At 43.1% G+C, this 20540-nt stretch overlaps 2 protein-coding genes across 3 annotated transcripts in view; one reads left to right on the forward strand and one right to left on the reverse strand.

The window, feature by feature from the left end:
• TEX10 (testis expressed 10) overlaps window positions 1-8377 on the forward strand; it is a 62758-nt gene extending 54381 nt beyond the window's left edge. Inside the window, exons 13-16 of the mRNA XM_068147521.1 lie at window positions 3437-3517; window positions 5489-5670; window positions 6792-7002; window positions 8128-8377. Of these exons, the coding sequence (XP_068003622.1) occupies window positions 3437-3517; window positions 5489-5670; window positions 6792-7002; window positions 8128-8241 (588 nt within the window). The 3' untranslated portion in view covers window positions 8242-8377. The remainder of the gene's footprint in view (window positions 1-3436; window positions 3518-5488; window positions 5671-6791; window positions 7003-8127) is intronic.
• A 957-nt stretch (window positions 8378-9334) lies between these two features.
• INVS (inversin) overlaps window positions 9335-20540 on the reverse strand; it is a 106036-nt gene continuing 94830 nt past the window's right edge. For both annotated transcript variants that reach the window (XM_068147518.1, XM_068147517.1), the window contains 3 exons: window positions 14010-14242; window positions 13006-13086; window positions 9335-10248 (listed from right to left, as the gene is read on the reverse strand). In XM_068147518.1, coding sequence (XP_068003619.1) covers window positions 10130-10248; window positions 13006-13086; window positions 14010-14242 — 433 coding nt within the window. In that variant the 3' untranslated portion in view covers window positions 9335-10129. The remainder of the gene's footprint in view (window positions 10249-13005; window positions 13087-14009; window positions 14243-20540) is intronic.

Genomic DNA, 20540 nt, shown 5'->3' on the forward strand with positions numbered 1-20540 from the left:
TAAGTTTTCTTTGCTTTTCATTTCCATGTCTAATAACGTTTCAGTTTCACTTTGTGTAACAGACATTTGTTCTGAAAGCCATTTTAAGCTGTGTTTCATTGCTGGAATTGAAAAGGATTGCCACTCCCACTTAATCGCAGGAAAATAGAACGGGATGTAGGGAGTGATTATGCTATTTTGAGGGCCAGAAGGATCTAAAAGGTTGAAAAACCAACTTGCCAATGCACATTGCCCCAACCCTTCTGAGCAAGTATGCTGCTTTCTGACAGTATGATGCCTGCTTTTCTTGCCAGTCCCAGCAGTCTTGAGTGTCGGCGATTCGTACCTGGTAGGCAATGCTCCTACATACTGGCTTCCAGGGAGAACCTCAGGGGACTGGTAGGTCTGTTCTAGGGACATAGTCCTAAGGGTGAAATACTAATCATGGATTTATTAATCATGGAACCTTCAGTTTGCTGGGTGCGCCTGGTGGATTTACCCTGAGAGGCTTTAAGTCTCAAGCTGTGCCAGGGGAAGTTTAGTCTCAAGGTGAGGAGAAAGCTCTTCCCAGAGAGAGTCATTCGTCATTGGAATGTGCTGCCCAGGGAGGTGTTGGAGTCACCATCCCTGGAGGTGTTCAAGAGGGGATTGGACATGGCACTTGGTGCCATGGTCTAGTCATGAGGTCTGTGGTGACAGGTTAGACTCAATGATCTTTGAGGCCTCTTCCAACCTTGGTGATACTGTGATACTGTGATTTGATCTCTTGTGGGTATGTATTGAATTAAGAGGGATCTCTTCAGCACGCTGTCTGGTGTCACGTGCTCACAAGCGTATGGTATATTCCATTCGGAAACTTCCTGAACTCTGGCTTATGAGCAACAAATGTCTCATTCATTTCCCCTTCTGTAGTCATCCTTCTTGGTTTCCATCTCATTTGCATTTCCAGCTGGCTGTGACCAGTGTTCATTTTGTTGCTGTTTGATTATCTCTGTATTGCTGCAGCAGTTTTTGCCTCTGTTTGATTTGTAAGTGACACTAATGTTCCTTCTTAAGGGCGTGTAGTCTTGCCAGCCTCAGCAGGTTAAGTTCTTTCCACTGACACCTGTAAGACAGGATCTCTAATCTTTGTGGAATTTTTCTGTGCCTGTCCAGTTGGAATTCACCTCTCTTGAAAATGTCTGACTCCTGTTTTGCACAGTATGTCAGAAATAGTCTAAGTAGGGCCTTACGGGGTAGTACTGAGTAGTCGATCAGCACTTGGCCTGATCACTTCTACTGTGATTATTTTTCCATCCTCAAGTCACGTTTGCCTATTTTGAGGTCGTATCACAACCACCTTGTGGTCAGTTGTTACACAGAGGTTTTTTCTTTTTTCCCTCCTCCTTCCCACCTGCTACACCTTGTAGCTGCAGGCAGAAGTTTTCATGAGTCTCCAAGCACATGTGACCTGCTGCTTTTGTGCCGCCGAATGTTTTCTGTATCTGTTACTCATCAAACCCCTGTGATCTTTTTTATAGGTTAGTCCAGTCCTCCTGTCTCAGCAGGGTTTCTTAGCTTTGAGCTGTCAGCAGACAGATTTAATCAATGTAGCTTCACCTTCGGTGTAAGCATTACCTGTTAAAATACAGGGGCAAATTGGCATCGGAGTTTGTCCTTGACATGACAATCTACAGCAGCAACCTCTGTCTCAGCTGGACTTTATTCCTTGACACTGCTAATACACAGATGTTTCCAGTGCCTTTCTTGGGAATATTCCAAAGTACATAATATTTTATCACTTTCAAATGGCAGTGAACAGAAGAACTGCCATGGCTAGAAAGGAGCACCACTTTTAATATGATTTTGTTGTTAAATAAATCCATAGTATCAGAAATCAGGGTAGTCAGTGCAAGAATAGCTGTAAGATTGTCTTCTAAATAGTCCTACTGGACGAAGAAAGAACTTCCACAATTACACCTGTAGAACTGACTAACAGGAGCAATGTCCTGACAGCCTGACAATATTATGTTCCGTCAGGTGGAAATGTTCAAGATCTCCTGAATTTGGCCATCTTAAGCAGGGCTAAAAGCATGTGTGGCATGTCAGGCTGGAAAGGGCTGAGCACATTTTTGGTTGTTGTCATCACAAATGGTACTGCTTGGCTATCTCTGATACAATCACGATGAGCAGCCGTGTTGCTTAGGATTGGATTTTCATAGCACAGGACCCTGAGCCTATGGTTCTTTTCCTGACCTTTCCTTCCCTTGGAGACTCTCTTCAGATGGAAATGCTGTGGACTGGTTATTCTTGGCACAACATAGGTGATGTTTTCTGTTTTGTTGTTACCTCTTCTTTTAGGTGTCTTGCCCTGCCCTGCTTCAACTGAAGTCTCACAACCAGGACAGTGTCACAGAATTTAATCTGTCACAGCAGACAGTTTTCTTTAGCTTTCTGTGAAAGTTTTCTTTGGCTTTCTGCAGGCAGTGAGGAATGGGTTTTGCTTAACTGAGATACTTGTAAAAGTATCAGGGACTTACTTCCCTCAAATGTCTGATCTTGCTTTTTATTTCTGATTCCCTTAAGCACCAACAACATTTCAATCCTCATGTACTGGTCCAGGCTTTGTTCCTCGTGTATTGGTTCTTCCATTTTCCTTATCCTGAGCCAGGGTGTCATGATTGCTAATGGCCTAATAATGCTTTCATACTGTGTACATTGCTGCCTGGAAGCTTCAGTTGACACTCTGGGATGAGCAGCAAATGTAAACAGAAAAAGGGGTCATCTAAACTCTCTGGTTTGCAAATTATTGGATTGGATGGGAAGGAAAATAGGAACAGAGAAAGCTGTCTGCTGAGGACTGTATTACGACTTACTAGCAGGTCTACAAGAGCACTGGTTTCTTTATCCTGTCCAGGAGACATACAGCATTTTATGGGGTTGTGGTCAACTCTTCCCCCAACCCCCTACAAAAGCAGCATTAAGCTGGTAGCAGTTCATAACATGAGATGTCCCTTTGTAGTATTTCATACCACTGTCAAACATGGCATTTTTGTCAGTATAAAGTGAATGGGAAAGGTGTCTTTGCTACTTTCTTCATTAGCTTTTTCTGTCCTGTTTCACTGTGATTCCTCTTGTTTCCTGTTTGATAAAGTTACTTAGGAAGTTGTTGTCCAAAATTCTTGAGCTCCAAGGAAAGGCATATGGAGGCCTGGTGTGGTGCTGTAGCTAGGTAGGGTATTTTTTGAATCTGCCACATAGGTACAATGAAGAAAGGCACTACCAAAAAAGCTAATGGTGTAGGCTGTCATCTTGTTCAACACTGAGCTGACCATGTTAGTCTCATAACACTGTAAAGAATCAACACGTGGAGACAAAGCTGCTGAGTGTCCTTGTGGGTATGTTGTATTTGGGTTTGTCAACACAAGGGATTGCTGCATTTAAAGTACTTAAATACAACTTTGTTTTATTGAAACAGGTCATCTGTCACAGCTTGTCCACTATACCTTCACAAAGTCAGTGTTTTGACATTCTCCAGACTGGCATCTGTAAATACCTGGTAAGGACCATATTGTCTTCTCGGTGAACTTCCTGGTGATGCATTTTGTAACAGTATAATTAACTCTGAGATCCATTTTCCCCCCATTATTTCATGGATAATTTCAGCATTTGCAGGAGTTTTCCACAAGATAGCAGACTTGAAAAATAAATACCTGGGGGCTGCTGGTATTCTTTTCTGTGAATAGTTCAGCTTGGTTTTAAGCCAGGACAGCCAAAAATGAAAGGCTTCTGGGTTTGCTTTTCTTTCCAGAGGAGCAACTGCCAACTCCAGATGAGCTTTAGTCTGTCTTCTCTTCCTCATCCTGAGCAATCTGGCTGGGAAGGGGATGACAAAGCCAGAGGTGGGAACAGAATTCTAAGGGACAGAATCTGCAGTTGCCTGTGGCGCTCCTTGCTGAGAGGGAGGACCTGGCTGTCCTTCTGCCAAGACAGTTCTTCAGTATAGCAGAACTACTGGAAAATTGTTAGACTAAAGCTTCCCCAGGGCATGCCTGGCTCACCTGTCACTGTAGTCTGGGGTTTTTGGGTGTGGTTCCTGATTTAAATCACAAGTTTGAAATTGTCTGACATGTGCTACGCTGTCCTTTTGAGAGAAGATTAATTTGGGTTTTGTAGTTGACTAGACCACTGCCCAGGATCTCTAACTGGAGGGTGACACCTAAGAGGGGAGGAAAGGCACCATGCAGGCAACATCCTATGTGGGAGCTTATTGGAGCAGCCTCATCTGCTGGGGTTTTTATAAATTGAATTGTCTGTGTTCACACCATCTTCCAGACTGGCTGACTGGCACATTTCACCATCAGTTTTGGCTAATTTGATCTTCAGGATGCTTCTTTATATGCAGACATCCATGCAGCTCACTACTGTGACTTGCTATTTGATCAGGAGCACCCTTAGCAGGTTTTATTATTTGGTGCCCTGTAGGAGGGTCTAGGTGACAGCTTGGGACAGTGATCTGTGCTTGTGGGCTTGAAATACGCCTAGTGCCTTATCCTGGAAGTATTTAGAAGTTGGACCTGTCATTGCTCCTTATCTTTCACCTCTCACAAGCCATCATAGCAGTGAAATACATTCCACTTTTCTGCAGCCTGTGCTTTGTTGATCTTTTTCTAAACATTTCTAAAAGAAACAGCTGACCTTGTTAAGTGAACCAACTGCTTCTGTCAGCTTAAAACAATGTACTTGCAGGTGAGCAAATTAGGCTGCTCTAAAGCTCCTTAAATTAGTTAGTTTATAAGATAAATGGTACCACATTAGCAATGCATGAATATTTTTATGGCTTTACAGAACAGAAATCTAGAGTTACTCAGTAACACTTCAGGATTTAAACTGCCTTCTAATTCACTGCCTCTCCTCACACCCCCCCCCCCAAAAAAAAATAATGATTTTGTCTAAATAATTTGCCATGCTTATACAATCCATACTCAAGATGTTCTCATTTTAACAGAAGCAGCAGCCCAGCTGTGGGCCCACTGTGTCTTTCATTAGCTCTTATTTAACTTTGCTCGTAATGTTCTCATTCTTGCTGAGGCCATTGGATTTTGAAGGAGATGCACCCTGATGAAAACCCAGGAGAAGCTTTTCTTTCTGGAGAGGAAATCTTTGTCTCCTTCTACCTTCCTGACTGCTCAATGCTGTTTCAAGACACAGAAGAGCTGCTCTGTCCTGTGTGTGCTTAAAAGACCTGTCCTGTCCTAAAGGTTCTGTTTGTGCCTGTACCATCTTCCAGAGCAAGGTGCAAAGGCAGTGGTTTGTTTTAAAGATATGTTTGAAATGTTTACTTCAGAGAGGATGGGATGAAGAAAACAGGGATTTGGAAAAAAATATGGTAGGGTGTAGAACTTGAACAGAAACAGAGGAATGTGTAGTGCCAGGAAAGAGATTAATGCAGCTCTAGGCATGCTGCTGTGCCAGCAAAAGAAGTTGTGTATAAGGTGATGAACTTGGTTAATTCTTTGTTTTAATACAGGTTGGGTTGGTTGTAATACCTGATAGCACAGCTGGATCTGTTCTATGTGCCATAAATAAGCTCTTGGATCAAGCCTGCATCTTAAGTGAAACCCTGCACAAGTTCTTAGCCTCTTGTTGTTACAGTCTCCTGTACTTTCTGCTAACATTAGACAAAGAGGATGCAGAACACCTACAGAAAAGGTAACGCTGCTTTTCTCACCACGTTAGGTTCTCTCGGCATTTATAGCCACAGGTATCCAGAGTTGTAAAATGGATACCCCCCACCCTGCTCCCCACCTTCCAGTTTATTTTGCTGTCTCTCTTGCTCACTTCAAATCAGTACTTGAATTTAAGAAAAACAGCTGCAGAGTTAGCTGGAAATTATTTAAAGCAGTAACTGAAGAAAACTTCACCTCAGACTGTTCTAGTTAGATGTCAGAACTATTCTGACTTTAGAAAGGTGGATACTTCCACCTTAATCTTTAGCCTTTAATTTTCAAGGGACTTACCTTTACAAGCTTGTTCTCTTAACTGACTTGATGTTTCAGCTTCTAACAGAACTTCTCATGCATTGTGTTACAGACCACACACCAATCCATTTGATTTAAAACCCAAAAACCTAGAGATACCAGATCTAAATAAGTTTATTTGTAGAATCACAGAATGTTAGGGGTTGGAAGGGATCTTGAAAGATCATCTAGTCCAACCCCTCTGCCAGAGCAGGATCACCTATACCAGATCACACAGGAATGCATCCAGGAGGGTTTTTGAACATCTCCAGAGCAGGAGACTCCACAACCCACCCTGGGCAGCCTGTTACCTATATAGGTTTAAACTTCAGATTTTTCTTCTGACTGTTCCATGTACAGGAAGGTTTTTCAAAGCTCAGATAAACTTAAAGACATGTTTTTAAAGCCAGAGGCCTCCTTCACTTATTTAGTGACTTGGGTATCACAAAAAGCAGGTTCTGTTGCTTGATTTCTGCTAAGCCTTAAATAAAGATTCAGGGGGACCTGAACAGTGACTGACACAAAATACTCTCTTCGGTTACAGCAAGTGCAAATTACACTGTGTAAGAGCTTCAGCAGTGTTTGTAGCTCCAGGACAAGGCCTTTACGTTTTTTGCAGTGCTGTACCGCATTTCAGAATATTAGCATTTCCTGGTAGACATTTGGAGCTCTGGCCATGGTTATGGTGAAGGCATTTGGCCTGATTTGAATTCAGAGGCACCTTTTCTTGTACAGATGTGAGGGTGGCTCACAGAAGCATACTTGAAATACCTGTCCTCTGTCACTTCAATTTCTGTTCTCTCTTCCTCTCAGGGATATGCTGTGGGGATCATGTATTTCTGCATTAGCACTCCTACCACAATTACTGAGACTGATGCTGCAAAGTCTGCAAGTGAGCAGGATCTGTCGGGAAGAACTGCCAGTTGTTGCTCAGTTGCTTCGCCTACTAATGCAGCATGGTCAGCTCAGAAGCCATATGATCACAAACGAATTCCTGGTGCAGCAGATTATCAAGGACATCATGGTATGAAGCTTCTTGTTGCCTCCACCAATTACAGGGGTATACAGTGCTTTAAAATTACTGCAGACATGAAGGACAAATGTTTAGCAAACCACAAGTTATGGCTGTCTTTGATTTGTCTGTGTGGAAGGCTGCTACTTGTCTGAGTTCCTGTGGTCACTGCACAGATGAGACACATCTGTTGGCTTCCTAACAAAATGCACTGGAAGGGGATTAACCACACAGCTGTCCCAAAATAACAACCTAGTATTTCTGTTTACTGGAGCAGGGGTATGGAGCTGTATGTAGGTGCTACTAAATCAGACAAACTCTCATAATTACCTACAGTGCAATATATGTTCTCTTCCAAATATTGCAAACCCCTGGTTCACATGGCCATGGGCTGGTAGTTTGGAGAGTTAGAGTTGCTTTATCTTGGGGGAAAAAAAAATCTGAAACTCCCTTTGCACAAAGCTCTCAACTGGTTTTGAGCCCAGGAAGCTTGAACAGCAGTGCAGAGTAAGGAAGCCACAGGTATCTTAGTAGCTTTTTACAAGGTGTGTCACCAGAAATGTGTAACCTCAGTAGTGGTGAAAGCAGTTGTGAGAGAGTATCATGGAAGTTCTCCAACAGAGAATGAGGTGGTTGGTTTCCTTTGGTGTTGAAAATGCCTCAGCCAGTTTTTGTGGTGGTCCACTACAGGTTGGTTGTGTTTGTTGGGGTATTTTTAACCCCCTACAAATGTTGAGGAGAATGAAATACTGGGCTGTGGGCTGTGTCAGCCTGTTAGTAGCAATTCTCATAGAGGCTGGGGTGTTACTGAGGTTTCCTGCTTTAGGAGAACCACACTCATTTGTATTTTAATTAACTAGAAGTTGTAAAACTGGAAAGTAAGCAAGGCACAATAAGGAAAAGGAAACTGTATCTGTGTAGTTCCCATAGTATCTAAGGTAACACTGAATTGGTGTACCACTAAGTACCACTTGGCTATTTCAGCTCTAAGAGGCCTACCATGTTGAAATCTATGAGAAGAATATGGTCAGCAGGCCGCCTGCCACCTTTAATAGTGCAGCTGATTAACTGCAAAAACAAAGCTTTGCAAGTGCTGTTGGTGAAACTGAATTTTACCTTTTCCCTCCTTCCTTTTAGACACTGAAGAGTGGTGAAGTTCAAGAGCAGTGGCTAACAGACCTCCACTACTGTTTCAACATTTACCTTGCCTCTCATCCCCAGGGACCTGGCCCTATGAACGCGGTGTATTAAAGAGGTTGAACTGCATTTATTGTAAAGCATTTACTTCTATCTAGTTTTGAAGGGAAGACGTTGGAACAAAGCTTGTCAATTTTTTTGTAAGTGAAACAGAATAAAAATTTTACACAGAACTGTGCTACCTCTGCTGCCTCTCTTTGAGCAAGGAGGTGTTACCGGAAGTCCTGTTAATAGCTGTGGTGACCAGAGTGAGGGGTACTAAAGAAAACCCAGTCTCCTTGGACCTTAAGTGCTTGAAGAGGAGCAGACTTATATTGACTCATAGAATGGTCTGGGTTGGAAGGGATCTCCAAAGGTCATCTAGTCCAACCCCCTTGCTGCAGTAAGCAGGGACATCCTCAACTACATCAGGTTGCCCAGGGCCCTTTCGAGCCTCACTTTGAATTTCCAGGGATTGGGCCCCAACGACCTCCCTGGGCAACCTGTTCTGGTGTTTCACCACCCCCACAGTGAAGAACTTGTTCCTAACATCTAAATCTGCTCTTCTCTGGTTTGAAGCCATTGCCCCTTGTCCATCACTGCAGGCCTTTGTAAATGGTCTCTCTCCCTCCTTCCTGTAGGCCTCCTTAAGGTACTAGAAAGCTGCTATTAGGTCTCCCTGGAGCCTCCTCCAGGCTGAGCAACACCAGCTCCCTCAGCCTATCCTCATAGCAGAGGTGCTCCAAGCCCCTGATCATTTTCATGGCCCTTCTCTGGACCCTCTCCATCAGGGCCATCTCCTTCCTATATTGAGGCCTCCAGACCTGCACACAGTACTCCAGGTGAGGTCTCACCAGAGCCAAGTGGCAGAATCCCCTCTCTGGATCTGCTGGCAACGCATCTTTTGATGCAGCCCAGGATGTGATTTGCCTTCTGGGCTGCAAGCTCACACTGCCTGCTCATGGCTAGCTTCTCATCCATCAGCACCCTCAAGTTCTGTTCCACAGGGCTGCTCCCCATCACCTCATCCCCAAACCTGTCTTGATAGTGAGGCCCACATGCAGAACCCTGCACCCTGCCCTAGACTCCCATCATCTCTTATTTTGAAACATCCTATAAAATGAAGAAATTCTGTAGCACCAACTAGGAAAACAGAAAACTACATACCTTGACACTTGAATAACATCTTTATTTTTGCTGAGTTGGTACTTTTAAATACTTTTTTTTGCAGAGTAAATAGTGTACAACGGCAGCTCCAAAGCTATTATGAGAACAAGATTTCTTCTGGAACTTCCCATCTTTTCTTGCTTTCTGTAGAAACTCTTTTGTGCATGTATAAAAATAATATGGAAAAAAATGGGTCATAATACTAAAGGGTAGAGAACCACACACCCAGCGATTTCCATAGGCTATGGGCAGTAATGTATTTACTGAGTGTTCTGTCAACATCTCTTACTTTTCCTTCCAGATCCGAGGCTAGCTAAGAAACAGTTGGTTCTTTAGGACAGAAGTGGAGCGTGAAGGCTGTTCTTCTGTTCCCCCTTGCATTTGGAAATACATTAAATAAGTTCGAGGTGAAATACAACAGCAGTTTCTCAGAACTCTTACATCTTTAGAAGAGTTTCCCTCTCCTCTGAAGCAGTCAAAATTCCTGCTTCTGCCAACAGAAAACTTTGGGAGCCTCTGCAACTATTGGAATGCTGGACTTAGTGCTTCATTTTCTGTTTCCAGATGCAATTCAGGTTTCAGCCTGGAAGTAAATAAATTAACACAGTTTCATTTCAGAACTAATCTGTACACAAAATGAGTCCAACTCCTTAGAAGTCTGCTTGGTGTGTAATGCTGAGATAACACAAAGCTGAGTATGTGTTCAAGCTTAGTATGTTGTAGATGGCTTTGTGCATTAGGAGAGGGAGCAGCTGTACCAGAATGTGCTTCAAAAATTCCAAACATTCAGTTTGGCTTAGTGCTTGGGCCTGGCGTTCTGTGGTTGTTTTGCAGCAGTGGTTGGTCTCATGTTGTATGAAAATTGCTTTGATTTTCCCATGTTCTCCAGCAAATTAACACACTGTAGGTTGTTTACTGTAAAAGAACAAAAGGGGTTTGATGAATAACTAGCACATAAAAAAAAGCAACCAAAAAGTTTGATCTAGGCTGGATTCTAGGTTTCATAAACAATGAACCCAGGAAAAGAACAGGGGGGGAAAGAACAGGTTTTTTTCTCCTGACATCTCACTGTTAATTATCTGTAAAGAGAGTTTGGGGTCTGTGGCACCCGCTGCAGCCGACAGAGAATGATGCTGCTTTCTTTCACACAGCCTGTAAGGACAAAGCTTAACTTGAGATTTACCCTCATAAACCAACACAGTTTTCCAGGCTGATGGTTCAGTCACTAAATCAATGCCCTCAGCTGAGTTTGCTGAAGAGCATTTAGGAGGCTTTGTTGAGCAATATTTAGCAACATTAGGTACTGGGTCATTTCTAGAAGGGAGGGGAAACTTGCCCAGGCCAGTACTTTCTGAATGACTAGAAAGCAAAACAATGTATCTGCTGACCAGTCTCCTCAGTTTTGAGTCTGAATGAGTCTAGACCTTCAGCCAATGTTTTTATTTAGTGTAATGTGTTCCAAATAATGGTCTGTAGAGATTGGATATGAACATTTCAGTGCTTTATCCTGTTTGAGCCAGGGCTAGCCCAAGTGCAAATCTGAACATTTCGTTGCAGGGGTGAACCCAGCACATCTCCAGGACATTTTTCTAATGCCAAGAATTGCAAAACCTCCTCCTTTACAACTCTATAAACACACTTTGATGTCCACAGTGAAACAAAAAACCCTGGCCTGCTGCTGCAAGCCTCTTCAACTGCCACTTACCGAACTGACAAAAAGCATCTGTTTAATCTAAAAATATATTTTAAAAGGAACTTTCAAGTTCCAAATTACTTTAATGGTAAGAGCCATGCCAGGAGCTTTTGAAGCACTTCCCTGGTGTCTATACATCCCATTCCACATGCCTTTTCTACCTGGCACCCTCTGCCCCCCTCAAGTATCTGTACCTCTCAATACCTTTTGTGTGTTCCCGCTCCCAAACGTTTGTCTGCTTATGCCAGTAAGTTAACTGATTCTGGTGTCAGTCCCTGTTACACATTTGTCACTGCGTGGTTTTTCCACTACCTCTATCAGCATTAAACCCAGGGCTGACAGACTTCACCTTCCCAGATGTACCTTCTGCAAGGGAAGAATCAAACTGAGCAGCATTCTGACCTACTCCAGGCACCTACGTCAGAAACAGAGTATCTGGCATTAGCCACTGACAGCTCTGAACTTTTCCAACAAACGTAATGTTGTCATGCACAAAGGCAGGCAGATGAAAAACATGTTATTGTCTTTAAATAAGGGCTAAAGTTCCCTGAGCTCCTATTAGGTGAATAAAAGTAGGTAGTGTTCTAAAGGAACTGGGCAGAGTTCCTATCACTATCCTATTCGTCACCAAGTTATGAAAGCAAAGGACACTCAAACCTCAGAAGAAAGCCTTTTTATTTCAGCAGACAGGGAGACCTGTTGTCCTCAGAAGTTAAACGAAAAGGAGCATTATTTGCTAAAGCTCTTTTAAAATGTAGATTAATGTCTGTGTGAAGAGGTGGCAATCAAACACCTGTCTGGGCAGGCCTCTTTAAACAGTTTTCAAACAGTGGAAGAAAAAGCCTCTGTCTAGTTAGTGAGGCAGAAACTCACCTACAGTGCTAACAAACTCAAGGATGGGCCTACTGTCAGATTTCCTTTTGACTTCAGTTTTGTTCAAGTGGCTGGAAAATGTACTTCATGTCCCTTTCCACACTACCTGAACTGTCTCCTTGAAGCATTTGCTTTGTTGCTATCTAGCTGTGGCCTGCTTCTGAACTACGTGTCATACAGCCATGAAGACCAAACTTCCACCAAGGCATAATTCTTCTTGTGGTAAAGGGCTCACATTACCATCACTCCCATCCCTAAGCCCAACACTTGAAAAAGTCTTTCAAAATGGCATTTAGTAAGGAAGCAGTAGGAGAGATGACCATGTATTTTAACTTCATTTTTAAGCTATCTGTCAAATCATGCCGCCTTTCACAATCGGTGTTCTTCAGCGCTGTTCTGTATTACAAGATGTGGCCCCCTCTATCTGCCTCCATAGCTTGCCCCCCAAACCAGTGCCACATGTAAAATTTCAGTGGCAAAACAGAACTAAGGCTTCCTTAGGGAAAATTTGGTAATGACTACCTGGCATCTGAGTTAGCAACAAATAATGACGTGGTTTCATTAAAGCCTTAAAATGTACTGCAAGTAAAATCCTGTGAAACAACTGAGGCTCTGTGCAGAGCACAGAAACCCCATCGTGCCCTTTCAGAAGGGCAGTGATCAGAAAAGGAACTTTAGCTTTTCAGGTTTTCACCTGTGCACTAAACCCCTAGCAAACAGGTGTGTACATTCTTGGCACATGTAGAAATCTGCTCTCTTTACCTCTACTGGACTGGTAAATATTTGTGCTGCTGAAGTGTGAGCGTCTGTAAGCAGTTTTAACCACAGCTGAATGATACCTGGCTTATCACTCTACAAATCCATTTATTAAGGTCTTTGCTAGTAACAGCCCAAGGAAAACAGGTTTTCATAGAAATGATTCAACATAAGAATAAAAATGCAGTGCTCAAATAAGTCTGTAGCACTGAAAGAAAAAGCAAGCAGTCACAAGAGTTTGGTAGTAGTGACATCAGTGAATACAAGATCCCAGTTCTTGAGCACTCTGTCCTTTTCAGAGATGAAACCAATCTCATCCCTACATAAGCATGAGAATGTGGGTGTCCTACCTGAGACCAGCTGCACATCAGAAGGCTTCAGCTTTGAAGGAGGTCTTGTTGGCTGATAGGCTTTGCCTTCCTGAGAGCGCCCTTTAAAAACCAGTATGAACAGCTCTGTTTATTCACAGAACGATGTGGTTATATACAGCTACAAACTATTTAAAGCAGGCTACAGCATTATACTAGCCCAAGAATTGTTCTGTAGGACAGAAGATTGTGACAACCACAGCTGATCTTTAACTGAAGTTAAAATACCCCTTGCAGCTGCTATAAAAGAGAAGGGAAATAAAACTATTTATTTATTTAATAAGTTGAGATTATCACATGAAAGAAGTTGCTTATCATCTGGTAATGTACATATAGTTAGCACATCCTTACTCCAAGTGATCCATAAGAGCTGTGAAAGAACTCAAGGTTTAAAAGCAATGCTTTTCCTCCACCCTCCTTTCAAGGTGCATTCCTTTGCACCCCGCTCATTCAGGCACAGCGCAAAGCCAGCGCAGCGTTACCATAAAAGAAGGTCTTGCTCTGCCAATAACCACCAGCTGTCTTCAAACAGGGGAGTTATTAAACGGGGAACAAGACTGTGTTCTTGCAGTGAAAATATTTACAAAACCAAATCAGACCTCAAAAAATTTAAAATGCTGCTTAAAATAAACCAAAACAAACCGTGATCCAGATAGCCACGGTGCAGCCATCCCCAGATGAACTGCTCTGTTCTCTTTGCACACTGCTACATGTGAGCAGCTCTGGCAACAGAATTGGTTGGTTGCTCAAGAGCTGTGGTGGAATGTGGTGATTCAAACACCTTCAGCAGCAGCCATTTTAAATCACAGAGGTCTTGGGTGTTTTTTTTCAACCTGAAACAGAAGACCTGAGATTTGGACTAATTTTTGTAAATAGTTGAAGTCTCTAATTAATAAGAAACGCATAGAAGAACACAAAATGCTTGGAATACTCTGTCATAAAGATAAAAGCATAGGTAAGTTAGAATATAGTGAAGTCAAAATTACCATAGATCTGCTTAAGGATGGACTGCTTGCTGTTTTTTATGGCTGAGCTGGTTTTGTTTACAGATTTCAGACTTTTACATGAAGGAACTGATTTCAGAGGGCTATGGTTCAGCTGTTTCTTCCAAGCAACCCGAATGAAGAAGGCAGCTGTCTCTTGTCTCCATTTGTCTTCATCTTCTTTGCACTGCCGCTTAGCACTGAGAAGCCGAAACAACTCCTGTCTTAGCTGGTAACTAGAGAGCAGAAAGGAGAAGAGCACTTGTTTTAGGTGACCTGTTTTAACTTCAGTGCTTTCCATGCATCAGTTCACATGGTGGATTACATGAGTAACTGGGAAAACAGAACTCCCACTGATGCGCTAAGTCACTTGGATGAGAAATGTTTGCTCAGAAGAGAAAGCAGGAGCTGGGTTCAATTCTGGATGCATGCATTGTTTCACACAGCTAATACACAGAACTGGCATTACAGCTGTCAACAGTTACAGTACTGCAGCAGTGGCTTCTCAGCTGCTTTGTAATATATGGAAGTCTAGAGAAGACAAAGCCTAGAAATGTTTATGAAATAAGAATATAATCAATACTGTTGGCTCATTTTTGCTGCACTGGCAGCTTAATTACACCAAACTTTCTCAGGTGCTTTACCACTGTGACAGGGACAAGCCAAGCCTACCTCTTACAGGTTCAGCTGCACATTTTCTCTACAGAAAACTGAGGTGTTGTCCATCCCTCCTCTGAAGATGCTCCCCTTGCCTTCTTTTCAGCACTCTTTGCTTGCTATTTTTCCCTTCCCTGTCACCTGACCAAACCTTGCCACAGCTGCTTTGATCTTACACACGGGCACAGGCCTGTTCCAAGTGGCAATCTGTCCTCCTCGCTTTGGTGGGTAATGGCACCCACCGAAGGGAGTGGTTTGGCTTCTCCCCCCCCCCCCCCAATCAGATATAAGAATTCAATCAGATATTGGCATTTCACACTCACAAGTTAATTAACTGTCTTAGCAATTAACTCTGAATCTTCTAGTATAAACCTGTCATGAATATTGAGTAACACTTGCAAAATATTAATTATAAGTATTTGGTAGTGGGCCAAATCCCACTGATCATCATTCCCTCTGGCATTCCAAAAGGCTTCTACTTCATGCACTGGTAAAGAGAATGAGGAAGGAGGGGGAAAGAGACGATTTTGTTCTGTTGCTCCATCTGCAACAAGTTCTAAATTACAGGACGACAACGCAACCAGAGACGAATATGTTCAATATATAAGCCAATGTGCCACAAAGCTCAAACAAAAGAGCAGCTGTATGTCGAAAATGAGTACATAAAAGCACAGCAGGGGGGGTGTTGATATGCTCAGTTAGAGCCCCCCATCATTTTAAACTTTCAATAAGCTTAGAAAATAAGCTCTGAAATTTGCTGAGTGAGATAAATGTATTTAATCTTAATTTAATGGAGCTTCACAATTCAGGCATGTAGTGTTACCAAGCTCACTGAAGTACACAGATGTGGGGAGCAACTGTATCTTACCAATAAATGCCTATGCGTTGCAAAGAGATGTATGAATGCAGAAGTATTGTTAAGAGACAGAAGAAATAAAATGAATGGGTTGTGTAAAGTAACACGTCACAACTTTTCAACAGGGTAAGAGTGGAAGAGGAAGGGAGGGCACAATTACAGGGATTTGCTAACGTAACTTGAGCTAAGGATGAGTTACATGAATACCACTGCAGGAAAAACAACTGGGGAACTGTTTCATACCGGTGCAGAAAAGAATACAAAGCTATTCTCGTGGAATTCAGTGGTAACCAGCCAGAAGTTTTGCTGATACACGAAATGACCTATTCACAGGCTCTCCACCTTTGCACTCAGCTGTGATTTCATGTTTGTGGCGAACTTCTGACAGTCTTTTAGCGCCAAGAAAACCACTGTGTGGCTCTGACACTGAGAAGATATTGTAGGCGGTTATCTTTAGAGCATGTGCACAATTTTCTTAACTTCAGCTCTCCCCTAACAGATTGTTCTGAACCTAGGGAGAAGTAAGTAGAATGGGAGCGAGTTTGATGCTCTGTGTATCTGATGTGGTACCTTACTAAACACACGAGGCGTAGTCAACAAAACCACTGCACACAAAAGAAATGTGGAATGTGTGTGCAGACTGACAAAAGCTGGCAAATGGGGCTCAGATTCGTTGTTACAGAAGCCCTAATTTTAAAAATTACTGCTCTTCAAAGTATGCCTGCAGCAATAATATATGACAAATACAGCTTGGCTCCAGCAGGACAGCAAGAGTGACAGCAACCAACTTATTTCCATCTTCTGTCAACTCACTGTGGACCCTGGAGAATGGCACAGACCTCACTGTGCCCCCACGGGACAGTGAGCCAGACACAGATCTGTAAGCCTCAATGAGCAGAATAAGCAATTAACCTTTGGCAAGCCACACACCTTAAAACACACTTTTGAGGACTACATTTAAAAAGTTTGTGGACTGTGGGAATTGAAATGTTTTTGCAAGAAAGGCAGGTTTAATACAGTGAAGGAGGCCAGTACCACGGTGTTGTAGCTCACAACAGCTCTCAGTAAGTAAATGATGACTATAAAATTTGCAGAGTGAGACAACCACACTTAATCCTAATTGACAGAAATGCCAGAACTCACATCTGTACTTCCACATGTTGTTTTGTGTGTGTGTAGATTTAATGATGTATAATTCTACTGCTGTCTAAAAGTACATGCTATTTACCAGTGCAAGCCTGGACCCACAAGGCAAACACAGGACTAAGCGGCCTACAGACACATAATGGCTACTTCCTTAGAACTGAATTCACTGTACAGTGGATGGGAAGGAAAGTATTTCAGAAGAGAGTGCCATAATAGCTAATTAGTAGTCAGCACATACAGAGGTCAAGTGTGAACTAGCTGGAAACACTTATCATGACTTCTTGACAGGCAGGTGCCACCATCTGACTTGGGATCCACATGGTAAAATACCCCCACTACTGTTTTTGTTTTTTTTTTGAGATACACATGAACTCTGCTTCAAAGGAAGAGGCAGAACTCTTCTTGCTGTGGTAATAGCATGGAAATTAGGAGGCGAAAATCTGGTTCAACTTCACAGCTGTCATCATCCAAGTTTCAAAACTCTCAGACAATAAAGCTCACGTTGATCTTGAAGCTTCAGAAGAAAAGGTGGCAGAACTGGTGGACCTGGGAGAGGGAATGAAGGAGGGAAGCACAGCTCTTTGTAGCAGTGTAGTGCTATCACTTCTGCACTGCTGCCCAATGAACTGTTCTGTGTTCTGCACCAAACAATATTGCTGCAAACTGTACTGTAACAAAGCTCTAGCAACAGTAAACCGTTCACCTAACAAAATGACAATGGATGAACTGCCAGACTAATCTTCCTGAAGGCTTGCAGAACTGATGATTCTTGTTAGTGTTCTATAAAACATGAGAAGAGATTTGCAAACAGAACCATTTTTTTTCTCTTTTTTTTTAAAAACAAATGTCCTTTAAACAATCTTTGATCTTCATGATTTCCAAAGTGCTCTGAGTAAGCACCTGCACTTCCTTCTGTGATGACACACCATTGCTGTCTCAGCAGGTGGATAGTTTGGAAAAATCTATCAAAAACCTTTAGCTTGTAAAAACTTTGATGATTTTTCACAGAGGTAAGCCAGCTCAACACAAGTTTGATCCCCTTCTTGTGAGGAAACCTGCACAAGCCAGCACTACACATCTTTCTGCTTTGACTGAAAGCTATGGCATGAGCCTGCTCCTCTGTCGGAGGGTTAAGTGGAAACAGCAGAGCCTTCAGAAGTGAGAGTATCACTGATGGATATACTCTCCTAACTTTACTTAGGATTTACTTTAGTTTCTGGCATCTAAAAGGCTCTAAACACAAGAGACAAATTTGGGATCTACATTAGAAAAGAAGGCCAAGGAGGATGCTGCCAGCACTCAGCTGCTTATACAGGGTTTGGAAGCAGCAGAGAGAGCTGATGAGAGCAGTAGTGGATCACCAGGAGAACAAGTGGCTGCTTTGCTTTGCAGGTCAGTGTGGGTACAAGGAATATGGCATGGAATCAAAGAACCATAGAATAGTTTGCATTGGAAGGGGTCTCTAAAAACCATCTATTTCCCCTGCCATGGGCAGAGACATAACTAGATCAGGCTGCTCAAAGCCCCATCCATCCTAGCCTTGAACACTTCCACTAATGGGGCATCAGCAACCTCTCTGGGCAAGCTGTTCTGGAGTGTCACCACTCTCATAGTAAAAAATTTCCTCGTTATGTCCAATCTATCTCTCTCCTGGGTGATTTTAAAACTGTCCCCCCTTGTCTTGTCACTATAGCCCTTGGTAAACAGTCACATATTTAAAGGGCTGCAATCAGGTCTCCCCAGAGCCTTCTCCAAGCCAAACCGCCCCAGCTCTCTCAGCCTTTGTTCCTAAGACAACTATTCCAGCCCATTTTTATAGCTCTCCTCTGGACCCTTTCCATGTCTGTCTTGTACTAGATGCATAAATAGCAAACAGAGATAAAAGCATGAAAATCAGTGATACTGTATAAAAAAAGTGGCTCCAAAATAAATTTGAAATACCCTGTTCCAGAGTTTCTAGTTTTCCATGGAAGAGGAATGTAACCACAGAAGTCAGGGCAAGTTTTATACTCCAACAACAGTTCACCGTTGAGATCACCTGGAATATTACTGGTCTGCAAATCCAACCTCAGGCTTGGACATATTTTGACTGATCAGTAAAAAAACTGGAGCAAAGATGTATTTGCTGAGCCAAGACAGATGTTAGAATGACCACATTTCAGTTTAGTAGCAAGCAGGCTGTTGGCTTGGATAATGGGGTGTCTGCTCTGGTGTCCCTTCTCTAGTAATGGGCAATGTCAGCTCTCTCTCTGAGAAAGGGAAGACTGCCACAGTTAACTGTAAAAAGCAATGGAAGAAATACCAGAACTCCACAAGCCACTGGAGCTCCCTGGTGTTACATGCAGCAAAGCAACACAGGTAACACTCCACCTTGCAAAACAAGAAATGGGATTTTTGAAGCCTGGAAGCACCACTGAAAGCAGGCAGCATAATGACATGCCGCCTCTTTAACTTCTCAGGGTTACAGGGCACTTGATGAAAAGATCTTTTCTTGTCAAAACAGCAGGCTTGTACAATAAGTATTCAAAACTGCTCTCTTTTTTGGTCCTGGCCTTGCTTGATGTATCCCAAAGGATGTTACTGGAGCAGCTCAACAGCCCAGGCTGGCTGGCTCCTGCAGCTGGAGGTAGTGACAAAGAGAGCAGACCCTGATGATCCAGCTGCTGAGTGCCTCCCTGTGCTCCATGCCATGGCGGAGTGGGCTAGATGCAGATGCTGCCCTGCACTGGGTACAGTGATAGTACTTGGTTCCTGGCACAGCAAGGGGTAAACCCAGCCCATTTTAATTTCCTTGTGAGGGAAACAAAGCTTTCAAGCATGACCCAGAAGAAGAGAGGTCTACCAGGGACTGAGCATTTCTGCAGGCAGCTGGGCAATAGGAGCCAATTCTGCTGTTGTGGGAAACGTGCAGGTTTGCAGGGACTGGTATAAAGGATGCTGCTACCTTCTACATGCTCCCAGACATCTACCAGCTGCCCCCTGTGTGGCTGGGGGAACTATATTTGAATCATTACCAAACTATACCCCAACCTGAGAGCTGAGCTCTCAAGGGAATGTCCTTCTTATTTTTTCTTTAATTAAGTACTAGGATATATCAAAACATTCCTATCAGTCACCACTGGGTCCAGCCCTATGTAATACATTCATCAGTGATCTGGATGAAGGGATAGAGTGTACCCTCAGCAAGTTTGCTGGTGATACCAAGCTGGGCGGAGTGGCTGGCACACCATAAGGCTGTGCTGCTATCCAATGTGACCTAGACAGGCTGGAGAGCTGGGCAGGGAGAAATCTGTTGAAATTCAATACGGCCAAGTGTAAAGTCCTGCACCTGAGGAAGAACAGACCCATGTATCAGTACAGGTTGGAGGTTGATCTCTTGGAGAGCAGCTCTGAGGAAAAGCACCTGGGAGTCCTGGTAGACAACATGATGATCATGAACTGGCAGTGTGCCCTTGTGGCCAAGAAGGCCAATGGCATCCTGGGGTGCATTAAGAGGAGTGTGACCAGCAGGTCGAGGGAGGTTCTCTTTCTGCTCTACTTTGCACTGGTGAGGACTCACCTGGAGTACTGTGTCCAGTTCTGGGCAGCTCAAGAAGGACAAAGAAGGAGAGAGTCCAGCACATGGCCACTAAGATGATCAGGGGACTGGAGCATCTATCATATAGAGAAAGGCTGAGAGAGCTGGGTCTGTTTAGCTCTGTAGGACCATGTTGGGGAACGTAAACACTGGGAGAGCTTGCTTTCTCCTGTCTGCATCTTCTATACAGAAGTAACTCTTTCTCAGGAAGTTATTCAAGTTAGCTTCAAGTTTTGGCAATAAATGCCATCCAAGCTTCCAAATCTCTTCTGATTGGGATATCCACTTAAAAGTTGGG

This window comes from Melanerpes formicivorus, unplaced genomic scaffold (genome assembly GCF_026170545.1).
Source record: "Melanerpes formicivorus ecotype bairdi unplaced genomic scaffold, bMelFor1.0.p_v2 SCAF_15, whole genome shotgun sequence".
Lineage (NCBI taxonomy): Eukaryota > Metazoa > Chordata > Aves > Piciformes > Picidae > Melanerpes > Melanerpes formicivorus.